This window comes from Psittacula echo (assembly GCF_963264785.1).
Source record: "Psittacula echo genome assembly, chromosome: 2".
NCBI classification, from domain to species: Eukaryota; Metazoa; Chordata; class Aves; order Psittaciformes; family Psittacidae; genus Psittacula; species Psittacula echo.
In genome coordinates, this window is record NC_137737.1 from 5,716,552 (window position 1) to 5,733,553 (window position 17,002).

Here is a 17,002-nt window from a genome sequence, read left to right on the forward strand (position 1 = left end):
AGATATCAACTCCCAGGAAATGGGGCTTGTTTTCACAAAAGATAAATGAAAAAGCATGTACATGAGGCCCTAAGGTTTAGTGGTGTTTGTGGGGTAATGGTTAGACTTGATGCTCTTAAAGGTCTTTTACGACCTAGATCATTCGATGATTTTATGATTCTATCTGCAGGCAGATACAAGGACTACGTGTTCAGTTGAATCAGCCACTGGACAATTCCCTTTACTTTTAACTAAGAACTCTTTTTTGTAGTATGCATGAGTCATAATCACCATAAAACTATCAAGTGCTCTGGAATGATGCCATTAATTAAAGATCTGCTATGTCACATAAACATTTCTTTGTAATATGCTTACCTGCAAATAACTGCTCACTAAACTGCTCATGCTGGAACTGCGACTTGGGGGCTTCCATAAATATGCAGAAGATCCAAGTGAGGACAGTGTCCTCCTGTTGATCACACAGAGAAATAAGCTATAAGAGAAGTCTAAGCACATGCATGCCTTCCTACTCTCACATGTAACATTCGTTGAGTTGGAACTACCACATACCAAAAGACATAACAGCACCTGCTGCTATGGGGTCAACAACCACTGAAGTGGATGGAAAACAAACTAGGGATATCAAAAAGGCTTACTGGCTTGGAAGCCATGACTTCCCACATCCATGAGAATCACAACGCAGCTCTGCTCTAAGCAATTGTATTGCTGTTTAATGGCGGCTCAACCAGGTGGTGGCAGCATGCAGCCCTCGAAAACATCCACTGGAAAATGGATCTGGCTAAGGCCTAGAAGTTATCCTCCTTTTTTGAAGTAGGATCAGGCTGTAAGTGACCACACACTGTCATCTCTACCATTGCTACAAGTGAAGCACACTGCTTGGCCTTTCAGTCACCGCATGTCTCAGCTCTTAAAACAGAAGGAGCTAAGAATATTTGTTCTTGTTCCTATTAAGATGAGAATAGCTTGGGTTGTGGCCTAAGCTGCCCTTATTGAAAATACTCCATTACAGAGCATCAACTCTGATCTCTGGTACACAGTATATTGAAACAAATAAAGGCCAATTTGATCATAGGCTAATTACATGGAGAAAGCGTATACTGCTCTTACACAAATATTCCTAACTTCAAAAGCAGAAGATTTACAGACTCTGAAGAATTTTATGCTACATTTTATGGCCCTGTTAATACTAAATGACAAAGTAGTTCTATTGTACCTGGCAAATGCTGGCCAGGCAGCATCTAAATCATAGCCTCTTGATGCCAAGTCAAACTGAACGTCAGTGAGCTCATAGAGATGACCCACAATGTCGGAACTCATCCTGGAATTGAGAAATGGACTTCTTGCATAGTACCAGTCACTTGAAAATAAACAGACACAAAAATAAAGTAAGTAATAGTCACAAAACTCATTCGTAAGTAAAAAAGAAGCAGCAGTTTCACTTGCAAAAATCCCCACAGCATCATTTTCACTCCACCCCAGAAAAACTATGATACACTATTCTAAACACAAACTGAAACAACCCATCCTTTTGATATGAATGAAATGAAACAGTTTTAATGAAGTTCACAGAAATATCTTTAGAGAAGCCCCCGCACAAGGTATTTTTTGCTCTAGTGCTTGGCCAAAACACCAGCAAGACAAAATATTTGCTATACACTGGATAATCACACAGTAGATACTTAAAGCACACACTTAAAACATCAGAACTGAGGGACAGAAAGCAGCAATCAGAGTTAAATACACTGTGTAAATAGATGGCTTTTTCTAACAGCCATAGCAATGCCCCAGTCAACCAACTACAAACTATCTTTGGTGTTCCTTGGCCAGCAGCAAGCTGCTCCTCTGTGTGACAACCCAGGGATACATGTAAATGTTTCCTGGGGCTTTGAGCAACACATCCAAGTTCATCCTCCTTTATGATGTCCAGCACAGAAGATCAAACCCAGGATCTTCAATGCTTCTAAAAATGTCACCTTTGAAACCAACAGACAGAAGCATCAGCACCTCCCACTCCACAGACATTCAGCTGTGACAACTTTCAATCTTTACCAGCCTAAAATAGATATGAACCAGTGACCCAGGCCAAAAGGTCTGTTATCCTTCCTATCCTATTACCAGCTCTCTAAGCCAACCATTTGGAAGGGTTTCAATTCCTTTCAATAGCTACTTTGTGATGCTGCCTGATAACACTGAGCAAACGCCCATCAGTGAACAAGGTACTTTGCTATTCACCTGGTCACCTTGGTGTTCATAAAGCATTGCTGCAAGGTGTCTGCTAGCCTTTGGTGCACCAGGGAGTAACGAAGAAATGCTCTTCCTTTTCCAAGAGATGTTCGTAGCTGAAAGGGAGAAACCACAAGAAAAGAAAATTCTGAGTATCATCTGTAATGTAGAGACATGGCCAGAATAGTCTACATATCAACACAAAACCACTCACAATAAGCCACTAGTTGAAAAGGAAGTAGTAAGAACTGACAGACACCTTCTCTTAATACTGTCACTGGGTGGAATCCTTTTTGAATGATGAATGTGCACCTACAGCTGGATGATGTCCACTTTATAATAGTGTAAAAGACATCACAGGACCAATGATTCATTTAATATATTGAGTACATTAGTACAAACTATGCTAAGGACAATTCCCAACACAAGGCAAAATCCCAATGTGCCCAGCAAAGCCAGAAGTGATTGCTTAGGTTACTTGGGATGTGCCTGGCCACAGCTGGAAGAGCTTTAGAGCAGCTCTAGTCATAGAACAGTACACATACACAAATACACATCCCCACAGACCCACTAACCCTTTCTTAACACTTAAGCCATTAATAAAAACCTAATTCTTACTTCAGACCAAGAGCAGCTGCATGACCAAAATTAATGGCTCTTTCCATGCAGACAGCTGTTAAATCAACATAAAGGGCATCACAAAACTCAGTATTTAACTTTGTTACAGCTCTTGACTTGGGGAATTGAGACTTTGGTTTGTCTTTTACATCTGAACTATTTGCTGTCCTGCAAAATAGTGAAACACTAAACAGTAGTGTTTTATTTCTCCTAGCCATCAAAGTCACTAGTCAATTTAGGAATGGAAACTGATAGCGATGAAAGAATCTCTCACCAGGCAGCCACGCTCCTGACTAAACTGCTCATCCAACTAACAAATCAAATATACTCAAGACTCAGAAATGGAATCCAACATTAGAGGGGCTGAGGCACAAGTTAGTAGGTTACTGTGACTATTGATTGAACAGTTAGTGTGGAAGAAGGCTCAAAGGCCACACTTGCTTTCCTTCTTCATCAGTATTTCACGCTGTTACTGGGCTTCTGCGCTCAAGTCAGACTCGGGTTCCTCATTTAACTCACTGACACACTATATACAAAAATGTTCTTTATAAATGGAGCAAAGGCAGCAACACCTTTTGCAGCTTTTTTGTTTGAGTTCTAAAGGAGTCAGCCAGTCACCCTCAACAATACTGACCAGCTGAAAAAGTCTTTAAAAATGTCAAATATGGTGAATCTTTCCTCCTACTTAGCACCAAGTCCTGCTGTAAGCTATGCTAAGGATGGCCGGCTCTACCCTTAATTTTTCATTCCTTTTTAAAGAAAATGGCACTAAGGTTATGAAAAGGCAAAGCAGAACCAGAGACAAACAGGACCATCACTTGCATAAGTGGTCTTAAAAATAAAGTAAGAATTGGACTATTTGATCCTATATAATTTAGTGCCCTAGTAAAAAGAGTAACCTGGCATTTTGATAGAATCATAGAAAGGGTTGGAAAGGACCCTAAGACCATGCAGCTCCAATCCCATGCCATGGACAGGGACACCTCACACTAGACCAGGCTACTCCAAGCCCCTCCATCCTGGCCCTTGAACACTGCCAGGGATGGGGCAGCCACAGCTTCTCTGGGCACTCTGTGCCAGCACCTCAGCACCCTCACAGGAAAGAACTTCTGCCTTAGATCTAACCTCAACTTCCCCTGTTTCAGTTTGAACCCATCACCCCTTGTCCTATCGCTACAGTCCCTGATGAAGAGTCCCTCTCTAGCATCCTTGTAGCCCCCTTCAGACACTGGAAGCTGCTCTGAGGTCTCCACGCAGCTTCTCTTCTCCAGGCTGAACAGCCCCAATGTTCTCAGCCTGTCTTCTTATGGGAGGTGATCCAGCTCCTGATCATCCTCGTGGCTTCCTCTGGACTTGTTCCAACAGCTCCATGTCATTCTTACATTAAGGACACCAGAACTGTACACAGTGTAGCAGGTGGGGTCCCATGAGAGCAGAGCAGAGCGGCAGCATCACCTCCGCTGACCTGCTGCTCCCACTGCTTTACATGAGAATTAAAAACAAAAATCCCCAAATTTTTTGGCTGTATGTTAAAAGCAGTGCATTTTCTTCTGGTTTCTACTGCTCTCAAAGACACAGCAGAATGTAAAGCCATATATTATGATGCTGAACTGATATACTCACTTCTGTAATAGACTTGACGAAGCGGATTCCATCATTAGCTCCCTTGACTTTTGCTAGACAGTCACAGAAATAATCCCAGTAGTCTTTTCTGTTCCCCAGCAACGAGTTCTTTTCTTTCTGGTCAAACTTAAGCAAGAGAAAATGCAATGAGCAAAACTTAAATACAAATATAGTTACATTTAGCTACTTGGAATTCTCTTCCTCTCCCAGCAACATGTACTTTCGTGTCTCCTCTTTGTCTTAGCCAATGTATCCACAAAGGAAAGAGACACTGATAGAATCCAGCAGATCCATAAGCTACTTTACAGACAGTAACAGATAATAATGCTCTGGGTGTAGTTAAAATACAGACATGGATTCAAAACTGCTGAAACAAAGATTTGCAGCAGATTCAGCAGCTATCTAAGAGCGACAACCACTTGTTGAGAGTCATGGCATCAAGTGTGGCAACAGCACACATGTATGTACCAGAAAAACCTGCTCTATCTAAATCACCTTCAGAGCAGCAAAGCAGTGAGGGTATGGACTGTAGCTTGGACCATTCAAATCCCAAAGGAAAGCTGAAGAGCTTCTGCTGAAGCCTCTGCAACTCAATTAAAACTCCCTTTGCCTGGATTAAGGCTAGATTAGCATGTTCTTGTTGCAATCAGTGATACACTACGTGTAGACACAAACATACGCAAACTGGATTTCAGTTTGCCTAGCAGTGTCCTCTTTTTACTTAAATTCTGAGGATGGACAAAAAGCAGCAAGCCAGATGAATAATCAGCCTTTTGTATTAAGCCTTCCATACAATTAAAATGAATCTCCAAAGTGAAGTTGCCACAAATTCTGTCAGTTACTCACAGCACTATATTTGCACTGTGAACACCTCACTAGTATTTATTTTGTGTCAAAATGTTGTCAAGATCTCACTGCCATAGTTTTTTCCATGATAATTTATCAGGAGGTATCTTTAAACTCAAGCTTAAATCTTTCAGATCAATTAAAAAATGCCTTGCATTCTTCAGTCAAACTACCAGCACTGCCTTTTGATCACATTTATTTACTGTCACTTGAAGTATGTACAGTAAACAGCACATACTTCAGTTCTTACTGAACAGAGGGAGACTCAACTGGATATTTATGATTATCTGAGTTAAATCCCACATACTGAAGCAGCAAGAAGAGAAATCAAGGACTAACTTTGACGGTGGATTAGGAATGACACACATCACTTTTTACCTGTAGAAGGTACTCGAGCTTGTAGGAGAATTTTTGCAAGTTGACACTGTCATCTGTGATCGGTTCCCCTCCTTCTTTAAATTCTTTGCTTAATTCAGTCACAGCATCTTGAAAACAAGACACCAAAATGGTTAACTACCGCAATAGATACATAGCACTGAATCCATAAACGACTAAATGAATGGCTTTTCTGCATGGACATTACATGTGCGTTCAGTTTCTTTCAGTCAAAATGTCTTAAGGACAGTGCAGAAAGCTTCCTGATATGTCTGCAATTTAAGATGACCTATAAAAAACATAAAGCTCAAGTTACAGCAATCTGTTGCACAGGCTAATTCTTCTTGAAAAGAGCAAAACCTCCTTCTGATACTTAGCAAAAACAAGTAACAGACAGTTGCTAACTGGTTCTTCAGCAGAGGAAAGAGAAATAACTTTTTACTGCCTCATGTGCACATTAAGGTAGTGCCACAGGACAAAGCAGATTCTGATTAGAAAGGACAAAACATGTCATCTGCTAGAGGGGATCAGTAACACGAGAACAGTCTCTCAGTCAGCACATTTATCTTCCCCATGCTTTATTCAGGAAGGTTCAGCTTGTGCTGATTATAAACACAAATGGGGAAAATAATTTACATTAAAATAAGCAGACAGCAACTGCTCTTCCCTAAAACCTACACCCCTGGTGGGTGAGGAAATCTCAAGTCAAAGCAAACTCTGTAATCTTCCTGGACACTCTGGCCTCAAAAGGGTGCACTTCTCAGCATCAGAAATTGCTGGTTTTGAGCTTGCTTTCCCACTTGTTTTTTTAATTCTTTCAGGTGCCTGAGTGAGCCTTAGCTCACAGTCCCTCTTGATCCCCTTTGTGAAGTAAAGTCTCTTCTTCTTAGCAGGCACGTATCTCTTTTATTATGCTAAAGGAAGATCTAGATTCCCAGCCTTGGTGCATATCACACTTTGCACTTAACCAAAATTAAAAGGAGAAATATCTGGATCTTGGTATAGACAGCTGGTTAGGACAGAGACAGAGCAAGCAAAATAGTTATGAATCTCTGCCTGCCTGTAATAGAGCTGTGGAAAATCAAGTTGGCTACTGGTAGCAGAGGACAAGTCAGGTGCACAGAAAGAACGTTCCAAGAACAGCAGATCCAATACTCAGCACTCTTCCTCTGCGTCTCCATTCCAAGATTGGTTTGGCCTCTCGTTTTCTATTCTTCCCACATTAGCAACAACTCCTCACCAGCTTCCCACCAAGGGAGGGTGTAAATATCAGGCTCCCTCCTTATGTCACATTAAGTCTTGTGACAGCATAGCCAACTAAGTCCTAGCTCGCACCACACACCCCAAGGACACTTCTTTTTTTAATTGTAAAACTTATTTCTCATCTTGCATGTTTAAACTTGCAGGATTTAAGAATGCAAGGAGCTGCAGAAGGTACAGCACATCTCTCACAAGAAACATCAGCCACATCTCTATTGAGCACATCACACACCTTGAACGATGTTGGTACAATTGCTGCACAAGAGTTACACAAGTGAAAACACAACTCCTTCTCTCTGTTTCCAAACACAGAGGTGCATTCCAGCCTACAGAATGAAGCTGCCAGCATGGCACTGTACCTTGCAAGTCCCTGATAATCCGCTGCAACTGGCTTTCACCACCACTTGCTGCCATCCTGAACAACAAAGGAGCTCCCCTTATGGGCTGTTGACCTTCTCATCCCTTTAGGCTAAAACAGCAGAGTTCATGTCCTTGATGATTATTGGGCTAACGAAGATGATTCTTCTCTGTGATACCTGCAATTCTGTAAAAGTCAAAATGAAAACAAAAGGCTTTATAATCTCAAAGAAGCAGAAGAGAGGTGCTTTGGCATTTTAGATCCTGGTTAGTAATGAATTCCCATAAGGCCGACTCTTTTCCAGGAACCTCCTTTCTATTTCCTTCTAGATTTGAGTTTCCATTTCAGTTATTTCTTCAGTTAGATCCTTCAAAACTCCTGAGCAAACCTCAGAGAGCAATTTTCTCTTGCTGGAGTCACAACACAGTTGGTCTGACAGCCCAACAGAGGCTGGCATTTCATGCCATTCACCTTGTGACCCTGAGGGTGGTTCTGATGACATGGGACTTTCCCTCCCAAACCCTCTGCCAGATCTTCCCCACAGGCTGCAGAGTAAAATGGTACAATAACTTTTCCATTTCAAAGACATTATTTCAAGACAAAGACCAGGCACAGGCCAAGGAGTCAAAAAATGATGTATGTCTGATTCTCTGGCATTGAAGCATACTTTTAACTCATCAGAGCTACTTAAAAAGTTAGTACTGGTTTTAGCATGAGAAACATCCCCTCCTCAGAACCCACTGTTCCCAACATATGTAAGAGGATACCACTCTATTTTAAGCTCTGTAGCAGCATCCCTGGTTGGATAAATATACCTTGCACCACTTCCCTTGCTTAGAACAATGACAAGCGAGTTATACCATTGCAGGGGGTTGGAACTGGATGATCTTAAGGTCCTTTCCAACCCAGACCATTCTGTGCTTCTATTCTATACCTAGCACTTGTAGAAAATCTTTCCTTCGTTAGATTTAATGAACTGAGATTAAGCTAAAGCCTCAAACACTCTGCTAAAACAACCATGTCTGGGGACCCAAACTTCCAAATACTAACCTGGGAACATTTGTTCTCAAGAAAGCCCCAAAGAAGCTGCATAAGGAGGTTACTGAGCATCCTGTTCAGGGGTTGTTCAGAATTCTGCATTCTGCCTGCAATGGTACAGCCAAATTTGCAAACAAAGTACTGAATCTTCAGAAAACGTGCTGTTATACTTCCCTGCTTTTGTTACCATTCAAGCTCAACAATAGTGAAATTAAGTTGTAATTGAAATCTTACAAACTTTTGAAGTATACACATAATTAGGTCAAATTATTACATCTATCCTCCTTTCTTTCACTCCCAAAATAACTACATTGGTGTGGCTGAAGCAGGTGTCTGAATGAATAAAATGCACATCCTTCTGCCCTATGTATTGAGGCATTGTTTGGAAATTATCCTGATGTGAGCCTGTATTCTCTTCCATTTGAAACAAAACAAACCTTAACAAAGCCATAGACATAGAAACATGGGAAGTACAAAGAAAAGGCTGTAATTAATCTTACCAGTGTGATGTTCCTCTTAATACCTGTGTTTTGTTAATTGCTAGCTTCTATTTCCGTATTTTGATGGCAGTTGTTATAACACAAGTGTCTCATGGACCATGTGGTGTCTGAGAAAGGGCCTTGGCCTGCAAAATCCCTACCACAACTGGGTTGTTTCAGAGAGAGGAGGCCAGCACAGCACAACCCTTTGTTGTGCCAAACACACACTTTTACCCTAAAGCAACAGAATTACTTACCCAGGATTCCTATCTTGATTCTACTGAGTGATCATATAAAGCACCACACTTGCTTGCTGAGTTTGGGTGCCAGGGAAAAAAGGCAAGAAGGGAACCCAGTAAGTCAATGTTTCCTTGTCTAAACATGAGCATTAATATCAGCTGTATCTGTTCAGTTTAGCAACTGTTATGGAAAGGAGCTTACGTGAGAAGACTATGCGATATGGGCAATGGAAAACAAAAACGTGGTCAAACAAAATGCTCTTCCACAGACAAAGGGAGAAGAGAGCAAAGACAAACCAGGGGATCCTGCCTATCCTTGCCAATGGCTGGAACAAGCCCCAGTTCAAGGTTCCAGAGGCACAAAGACTATGCAAGAGGCATGCCAGGAAAAGTGAACAGGCCAACTGCAGGCACGAACAGAGATCCCGGAAAAGAAGGCAGTTGAAAGTTGAGCTCCTGTCTGCTCCCAGTCACCCCCTTCCTCAGTACAGGGAGCAGGATCTCACAGCTTCCCCCTCCTTTGCATCAGCTCCCACCCATGAAACATTTATTTCCTCCCTTCTCTTCCCAGAGGTAGACAGGATCTTTAGACCTCGGCAACTGCACAAGGAGAATCATGGAATTACAGAGTGGTTTAAGTTGGAAAGGATCTTAAAGATCATCTAGTTCCAACCCCCTGCCATGGGCAGGGACACCTTAATGTGCTGAAATGTTTTCTACCTGCCTTCTCTGCAATATGGGAAGAAAGGTACTTCTCCCCTCCATGGTCCTTCCAGATGTGGTCCTTGAAAACACAGTCCATTTTATGGAAAGGTTCAGAGCTCTCACTTCCTATGGCAAAGAAAGCTGACAATGGACCTTAATTGGTTTCCTGATGTTCCAGAACAGGAAGAGCTTCTGTAACACCTGATCTAGTTCTTCCTGACCACAGAACATTTTGCCCAGGATTCTTTAGAGCACAACCCTGTTCCTCCCCAGCATTTCCTATCTTATTATGTAGGCCTGTAAATATTTGCTAGGTGAAAACAGCACCACCCATGTGTCAGGCACGAGTGGCCAGCTGCAGGTCAAAAGCTTTTTAGATGATGCATCGCTACCTCTTATGCAATAGCATTTGACTAAGGGGGAGGGCATTAACTGGCACAAAACTGCAGAGCTGCAATGACATTAGTGCAGTTACACTAAGGACCTGGCACCCAGAGGGCAGAGGAGACAAGACAAGGCATGTCACCAGTCCCTCCTTGCACTCTTGGGCCATGCCTGCTGGTGTCTGAAGGTGGCTGCTCCCTTCCCTGCTGGCATAAGTACTGGTGTGGGGGTGTCAATCTTCTTTACAGAGCAAGATATCCTGGAGATTTAAGTAAGAAGCAGATAGGAAACAGCCCACTTACAGGAAAAGACTGACCTGAAGGGGAGTGAGACACATCCAAAACAAGAAACAAAATGACTGTAATTAAACTGGTTAGTGGAGCAGCTGCAATGACCCACTTTTAATCTGATTTCATAACATTTCTCTTTGTGTTTCTGTAGGCATATTTGCATCTCCAGCAGCTACATTCAGTTTAATTCATTGGTCAGTTTTGGTCAACCTTGACAGAAGGTAGAGGTATTCAAAATACTACACTCCTCCATGTGCAGTCACAACAGGAAGCTGGAGGAAGTCCATGAGCAGAGTTTCTCTTCATTGATAAAAAGGATGCAGCAAGACCTGTGTTACAGCCTGATATCAGAGAATACACCCACCACCCAAGTCATTTTCAGTGTAAACTAAGGGCAGAGCTCACATTTCAGACTTGGTGTAACTCCGTTCAAAATCAAATAATAAGGGATGATAAGGAGCTGGAGCACCTCCCATACTAAAACAAGCTGAGAACATTGGGGCTGTTCAGCCTGGAGAAGAGAAGCTGCGTGGAGACCTCAGAGCAGCTTCCAGTGTCTGAAAGGGGCTACAAGGATGCTGGGGAGGGACTCTTCACCAGTGACTGTAGTGATAGAACAAGGGGTGATGGGTTCAAACTGGCAGTGTTCAAGGCCAGGATGGACAGGGCTTAGATCAACCTGATCTAGTGGAAGGTGTCCCTGCCCGTGGCAGGGGGCTGGAACTGGATGATCTTAAGGTCCTTTCCAACCCAAACCATTCTGTGATTCTATGATTCAAATCATATCTGCAAGACAAATACATTGGAAACCAAGGCCACAACTGTCTACTGCTTACAAAAATACTTCACATTGACATAAGTACTCTGGTCTATCCACTCACAACAAGGACACCTCACCACTTGGCACCTACTACTATCACCAGACTTTTATTTGATGCCTGCAATTCTGTACCTGTTCTAACACTCAAACAAAACAGACAAGCAAGGGTATCCAGCCATATCCTACATTCACAAGTCCCAACGACTGTAACTGTGTTATTCTCTTGGGCAGTGTGGATCTTGATTTGTCCCATAAAAGCAGATGCTGCAAGGCACACTTCTGGAAAGCATGTGGAAAAAACCAACCTACCTGGTCATACAATGCTGAAAGAAACATTGATAAAGAACACTGAATGTAAACCTCACAGCAAAGATGAAGTGGGAGCTGGAGAAAAAGAACCACCTGTACCTCACAGGACTGTACCACCACTGGTTCAGTTAAATTATTTCATTCCAGTAACTGTCTGGGGAAAAGCACTTTGTTGTTGCAGGAAACATCAGAGCACCAGTGGAATTTACTACAGCTGTGGGGCTAGCTTTTCTCCTTTTGCACCACAAAGCTGCACATCCATAAAGCTAAAGAACTGTCTGCTGGAAATAAGGGTCTGAGGTGAAATCCAAAAAGGACAGCACGACTCTTCTGTCAGGCACACACACATGCTTGTACTGAGCAACCCAACCCTTTGTGCTCTACACTGTATATAAAGATATGGGACTGATAAAAACACACACCAGCCTACGTGAAATAGGAGCATTAAAAACAAAAGGTAGGCACAGCCTGAATGTCAGCCAAGGTTTCCATTCCAAGAAGTGAAATTTTCTTGCTGAATTAACCTTCCCCCTTCATTTTCTACACTGACAAACCTTCACATTTCAATTACAAAACTAAGCCTTTGGAGGAATATTTTTTCTTTCTTTTAGCACTTCAAACCTAAGACCATGCTGCAAAACTATGCTTGATTTTCACACGCTCATAGACACAAACCTTGCTTTGAAGTGTTCAGGCATATAAACCTAGACTTACAGAATTCCAGACTGGTTCAGGTTGGAAGGGACCTTAAAGCTCATCCAGTTCCAACCCCCTGCTACAGGCAGGGACACCTCACACTAGAGCAGGTTGCTTCAATCCCCGTCCAACCTGGCCTTGAACACTGTCAGGGATGGGGCAGCCACAGCTTCTCTGGGCAACCTGTGCCAGTGCCTCAGCACCCTAACAGGGAAGAGATTCTGCCTTATGTCTAATCTGACACTCAGTAATAACATATCCTGCAGAAAATATGCATCCAGAAAAACAAACTTACAGAGTATAGCTTAGCAAAAGAGAGCAGCCAAAGTGCACGAAGCCAATCACATATTTCGTAGATGCCTAGCAGAAAAAGTAGCATGCCTATACCTAGGGAGTCCCTACAATAAAGACCTTTTGTGGGGAGGCCCTTGTGCTTTAGCCATAATTGCATTTAACAGCATAAGAACACAGACTAATGACATATACAAAACCCTGCTTTAACCCCTGACCTGACAGGAGAGACTGACACAAAAGAATAGGAACAGTTTTGTATAATCTTTGTGCAAAGTTCTCTATTCTATGGACACCTGGCCTGCATTCCCCCTTTATTCCTTATATTTGCAAGCTGTTCTTCAGAAAAGCCCAAAACTAAGCAACAGAATCAAGTATACAAGTGGCATGATAAGAACTCATGACATAAGTTAATATTTAACCCTCAGTGCGGAAAGCTGACAACCCTAGCAATGTTTTTTAATGCTGCATTTCCCAAATTGGATCTCTACTGTAAGACCTGACTTAAGGGCAGATGCATTAGACCAGGAACACAAATTCCTGACTGGAAAAATACAGTGCTTTGTCTGATATTCCTCACATCAAGAACTGCTGAACAACATGAACTCAAATGACCACTTCCTGCCACCACCACCATAGGGATGAGCTTGTACGTATCTCACAAAGTCAAGCCTGTCCCAGCCCTGTCTTATGACTAAAGAAGTTGTCTGTTTGACGAAGCAGTCAGTTCACAAGGAGAAGAGAGCTCTTCTGATAACAGGAAATGCAGTGGTATCGCTTTTAACAAACACATCTGCCCTTTTCCCTTAGGACACCCCTGACTTCACCCTGTGTTTATTAACATCTAACTCCCAGAGACTTGCTTCTCCTCTGCTGCTCCCATCCTATTTCACTCCCCTAATACGTACCCTGCTGCCTCAGCACCTGTATGGCTATTTTAAAAGATAGATTTCATTCAAAAGTTAAAAGTTCTTTTCCCCATTTGCATTCTCATCCTTCCAAGCCATCCTCCCCATGTCCCTATGTACCTGTCCTGCCACAAAACCTGTTCTTCCTCTCCATAACTCACCCAACTATTGTAACCTCTTGCATGTTCTTCAAGCCACGCTACTGCTGCTGAAATGATACTCTGAGGAGGACCATATAGGCACCTACAGATATCCTGCCACAAAACCTGCTCTTCCTCTCCATAACTCACCCAACTATTTAAATCTCTGACATGTTTTCAAGCCAGGCTCCTGATGCTCAGATGCTACTCTGAGGAGCACCATATAGACACCTACAGAAACACTAGAGGTCTTCCAGCTGCAAAGGAGCATTGGTGGTCCATGATACTTCCTCATCATACAAGCTTGGAGTCTTCAACAAATCTCAAGGTTTTCAGGTCTCCAAAGTTGGTCTCCGAGGTTTGTTAACTTCCTCAGCAAGCTTGGCCTGCCTACAGCATCTCAGCCACCTCTGGGCCTTTGGGATAGTTAAAAGCAACAACCACTGCATCCTAACTCTGAATGAGGGCTTTCCTTAGCAGGATTTTGTTACCTCTGCATCTCCCGTTCCACACTGACCTTCCAAGCCGAGGTTTCAGAAGTACTTGAAAAGGCTGCCTCCAACTAATGGTTTTGGGAAGTTTGGCAGGTGGATGTTGAGACTTGCTCATCTGTAGAACTCCATCTGTCCTCCATCCAGCCAACAGCAGCAGTAGCTCCCTAGCCCATACGTAGTTCCCAGGGAACTAGCAACAAGCAACACTGAAAATTACAGGTTTTGGGCACGCACACATAAATCAAATAGGAGGTGATGCAAACACAATAAGCACAAACCACGCTGAGACAACCCAAACTGACAAGCCACTGAGTGAATCATGCTGCTCCAGAGCCAACAACAAAATATCCCGTTTCCTTTCCTCTGTAGCAGGAAGTATGGAGTATTTTCCCTCTCCCTCTTTTCTCCTGTGAAGGTCACCATTTTGGGGGAAAGGGAAAATTTCAATTACAGATCCCAACTATGTAAAAGCCTTTGGAAGAGAGGCCTGTATGAGACTGTCACCACTGAGCTGCAAATGCAGTGTCATGGTGGACACACTGGTTAACTGTTTCCAAATATCTTTGCTGAGATCACTTCATCATCCACAATCACAGAACACTGTGATGGACAACAACACTAATCCAAAGGGAAGGGTGTACAAGTCAAGGCTCTGTGCAGCAACAGCTTCCCAGAGTTATGCTCTACATAAAAGGTTCCGCTCCTTCTGCCAGTGTTACAACCTGGAAAGCCTTCTTCCGAATACATTTGGGCAAAGCATTCAAACTTACTACTATTATAGGATTTTTGGACACAAAGAGCAACCACTCCCTGGACAAACCCTACATGAAAATATGAACTAGATTAGATACGAGCTGCTAAAAAGTTTCTTTGCACTGGCAAAACCAAACAGAAATAAAACCATAGGAATGTAAATAAATAAGAATGTGTCACAATAAAAACACTAAAGGCTCTTACAGTTCCCTCCAGTTTAATCACCTCAACAACATCTAAGGAATACCAGAAGGATTTGGCGTTTATTTGACAAATAGGCAATTGTTCATTTCAAATGGGATCAACTAAGAAAAACAAGTAACAATTTAAACCGAAAACAATTCCCAGCACTACTTTTCCTGGAGTCCACCAGGTCATTTCTGTACTTACACATATTTTTCTTCACATTTTGAATAGCTTTCTTTTCCTATTTGTTCCTTTATGTCTTGATCCCCTACCAACCAAGGCATAGAAGACCCTGGCCTCTAGGATGTCTTCCTTTTATGCAGCAATGGAAAGAGCGGCAGCAAACACAAATACACCCTTTCACTGTTATCAGATAGTGCACATAAAAGGTTACTTTCTACATGAAAATCAGGCTCCAAAACTAACTGGCTTGTCAGAAGTAGTGAAACCATGTTCACAACAAACGCTGTCGAATATATATACTGCAACAAGAGCAAAATTGACCATCACTCATTTTCCACCCTAGTATCTTAGATACAACCTTTTAACTGCAGTGCTCTCTTCTAAATGTGAACATTCAGAAACACCGTTTGGAACACCTGGACCATTTTTTAAATTCAAGCACTCCCATGAGGGCCATTGGAAGACTCCAGAAAATTGCCTTGTACAGAATAATATCCAGAAACCAGAACACGCAGTCCTGCAAGGCAGGCCATCTCCCCTGCTGCGTGTCCTGCAACAGCACGTCAGAGCCAATAACAGAGAACATGTCACCATGTGGCCAGCAAACAGTCTGTGTTTTACCCTGGAAGTTTAATTCCAGCTTGCTTCCATGGGTGTGTGAAGCCAGGGCTGGATAAAACCAAACACCCACTTTCACTCTTTAGCACTGCTACTCCTCCCTCTTTGTTTACACTGGAAAAGTTAACTGGGTTTCAAGTGAGAGGCCGAACCAGGAGCATGACCACCTCCATAGGCCAAGGAAACCTTCGTACAGGCCAAACCCAGCAGGAGGCTGGGTGCAATGGCCCGAGGAAGGTAAACACCAGGGCCCTGAGCTCCGAAACAGGCAGCAACAGATCCACCAGCGTCCAACACATGGCACAACCCCTCCACAGCCCGACTTACCACCGCAGCACCTCTGCCCGAGGAGAATCCAGAGCACAAAGGCAGCAGATGACCATTTCACTAAAGCCTTGTTTTTCCTTGCTGGCTCTGGATTACCGGGATCAACGTAAGCCGTAGGAGGGCTGGCTGCAACCCCAGCATCTGCTCTAGAGACAGACCCGGCCCGTCTGTGCCAGCAGAACTCTCCCTGTCCGTCTGTCCACCGGAGATTTGCCGACACAAGGGCGAGCGGGATTAGGGCTGCGGCAAATATTTGCCTGTCAGCACTTTATAGCGGGTGAGAGCACGGGCGGGCGTTTAGTTTCTAGCAGGGCCCCAGGTGACTGCTCCTGCTGCTGCGCAAAGTGGGGTGGATGGCAGGGGACAAAACAGTGCTTATGTCGGCCTAAAGCCACCGCTCACCAGGTAGAAACAACGACCCCTGAGATGACGGGGCCTGCGTGCTGGCTGCCACCCCCTTAGGGACAGCCAGCGCCTGGCCGGACATGGGCCACCCCCCAGGGCCGCTGTGCGCGGAGCCGGTCCCCGCACCGCGGGCAGACGTGGCCGAGCCGAGCCCCCGCACCCTCCGCCACAGGGCCGAGGTCGCCCCGGCGCTGAGGGGCCGCTGCTCAGCTCTCTGGCCCCCTTCCACTGTCCCAACGGAGCTCCTCCCCTCAGAGCCAAGCTCCGAGCGGCAACAAGTGGAAGCCGCCGAAGTTACTTCCCCCCTTCCCTCCCTCCCGCCGCGCTCCCTCAGCGGGCTGTCAGGGGGGTGTCGCACGGTACCTGCGCGGCCGCCGCCATGTCGCGGAGAGGCGGCCCCGGGGTGAAGCTCCGGCTCCGGCGCCGCTCCCCGC

At 43.9% G+C, this 17,002-nt stretch overlaps 1 protein-coding gene across 8 annotated transcripts in view; it reads right to left on the reverse strand.

The window, feature by feature from the left end:
* The window catches only part of FYCO1 (FYVE and coiled-coil domain autophagy adaptor 1), a 61,127-nt gene extending 44,125 nt beyond the window's left edge, over positions 1-17,002 (reverse strand). For 5 of the 8 annotated variants that reach the window (XR_013956191.1, XR_013956192.1, XM_080610035.1 and 2 more), the window contains exons 1-7: positions 16,932-17,002; positions 7,305-7,489; positions 5,689-5,795; positions 4,465-4,590; positions 2,233-2,339; positions 1,214-1,357; positions 355-448 (exon numbers count right to left, since the gene is read on the reverse strand). Coding sequence is in view for 6 of the 8 variants with exons in the window: in XM_080610035.1 (XP_080466161.1) it covers positions 355-448; positions 1,214-1,357; positions 2,233-2,339; positions 4,465-4,590; positions 5,689-5,795; positions 7,305-7,359 (633 nt within the window). In the remaining 2 variants the exon portion in view is untranslated. Of the gene's footprint in view, positions 1-354; positions 449-1,213; positions 1,358-2,232; positions 2,340-4,464; positions 4,591-5,688; positions 5,796-7,304; positions 7,490-8,353; positions 8,440-14,119; positions 14,230-16,163; positions 16,387-16,931 lie in introns of those variants that run through there. The other 3 variants (XM_080610031.1, XM_080610033.1, XM_080610032.1) reach the window with 3 other exon arrangements.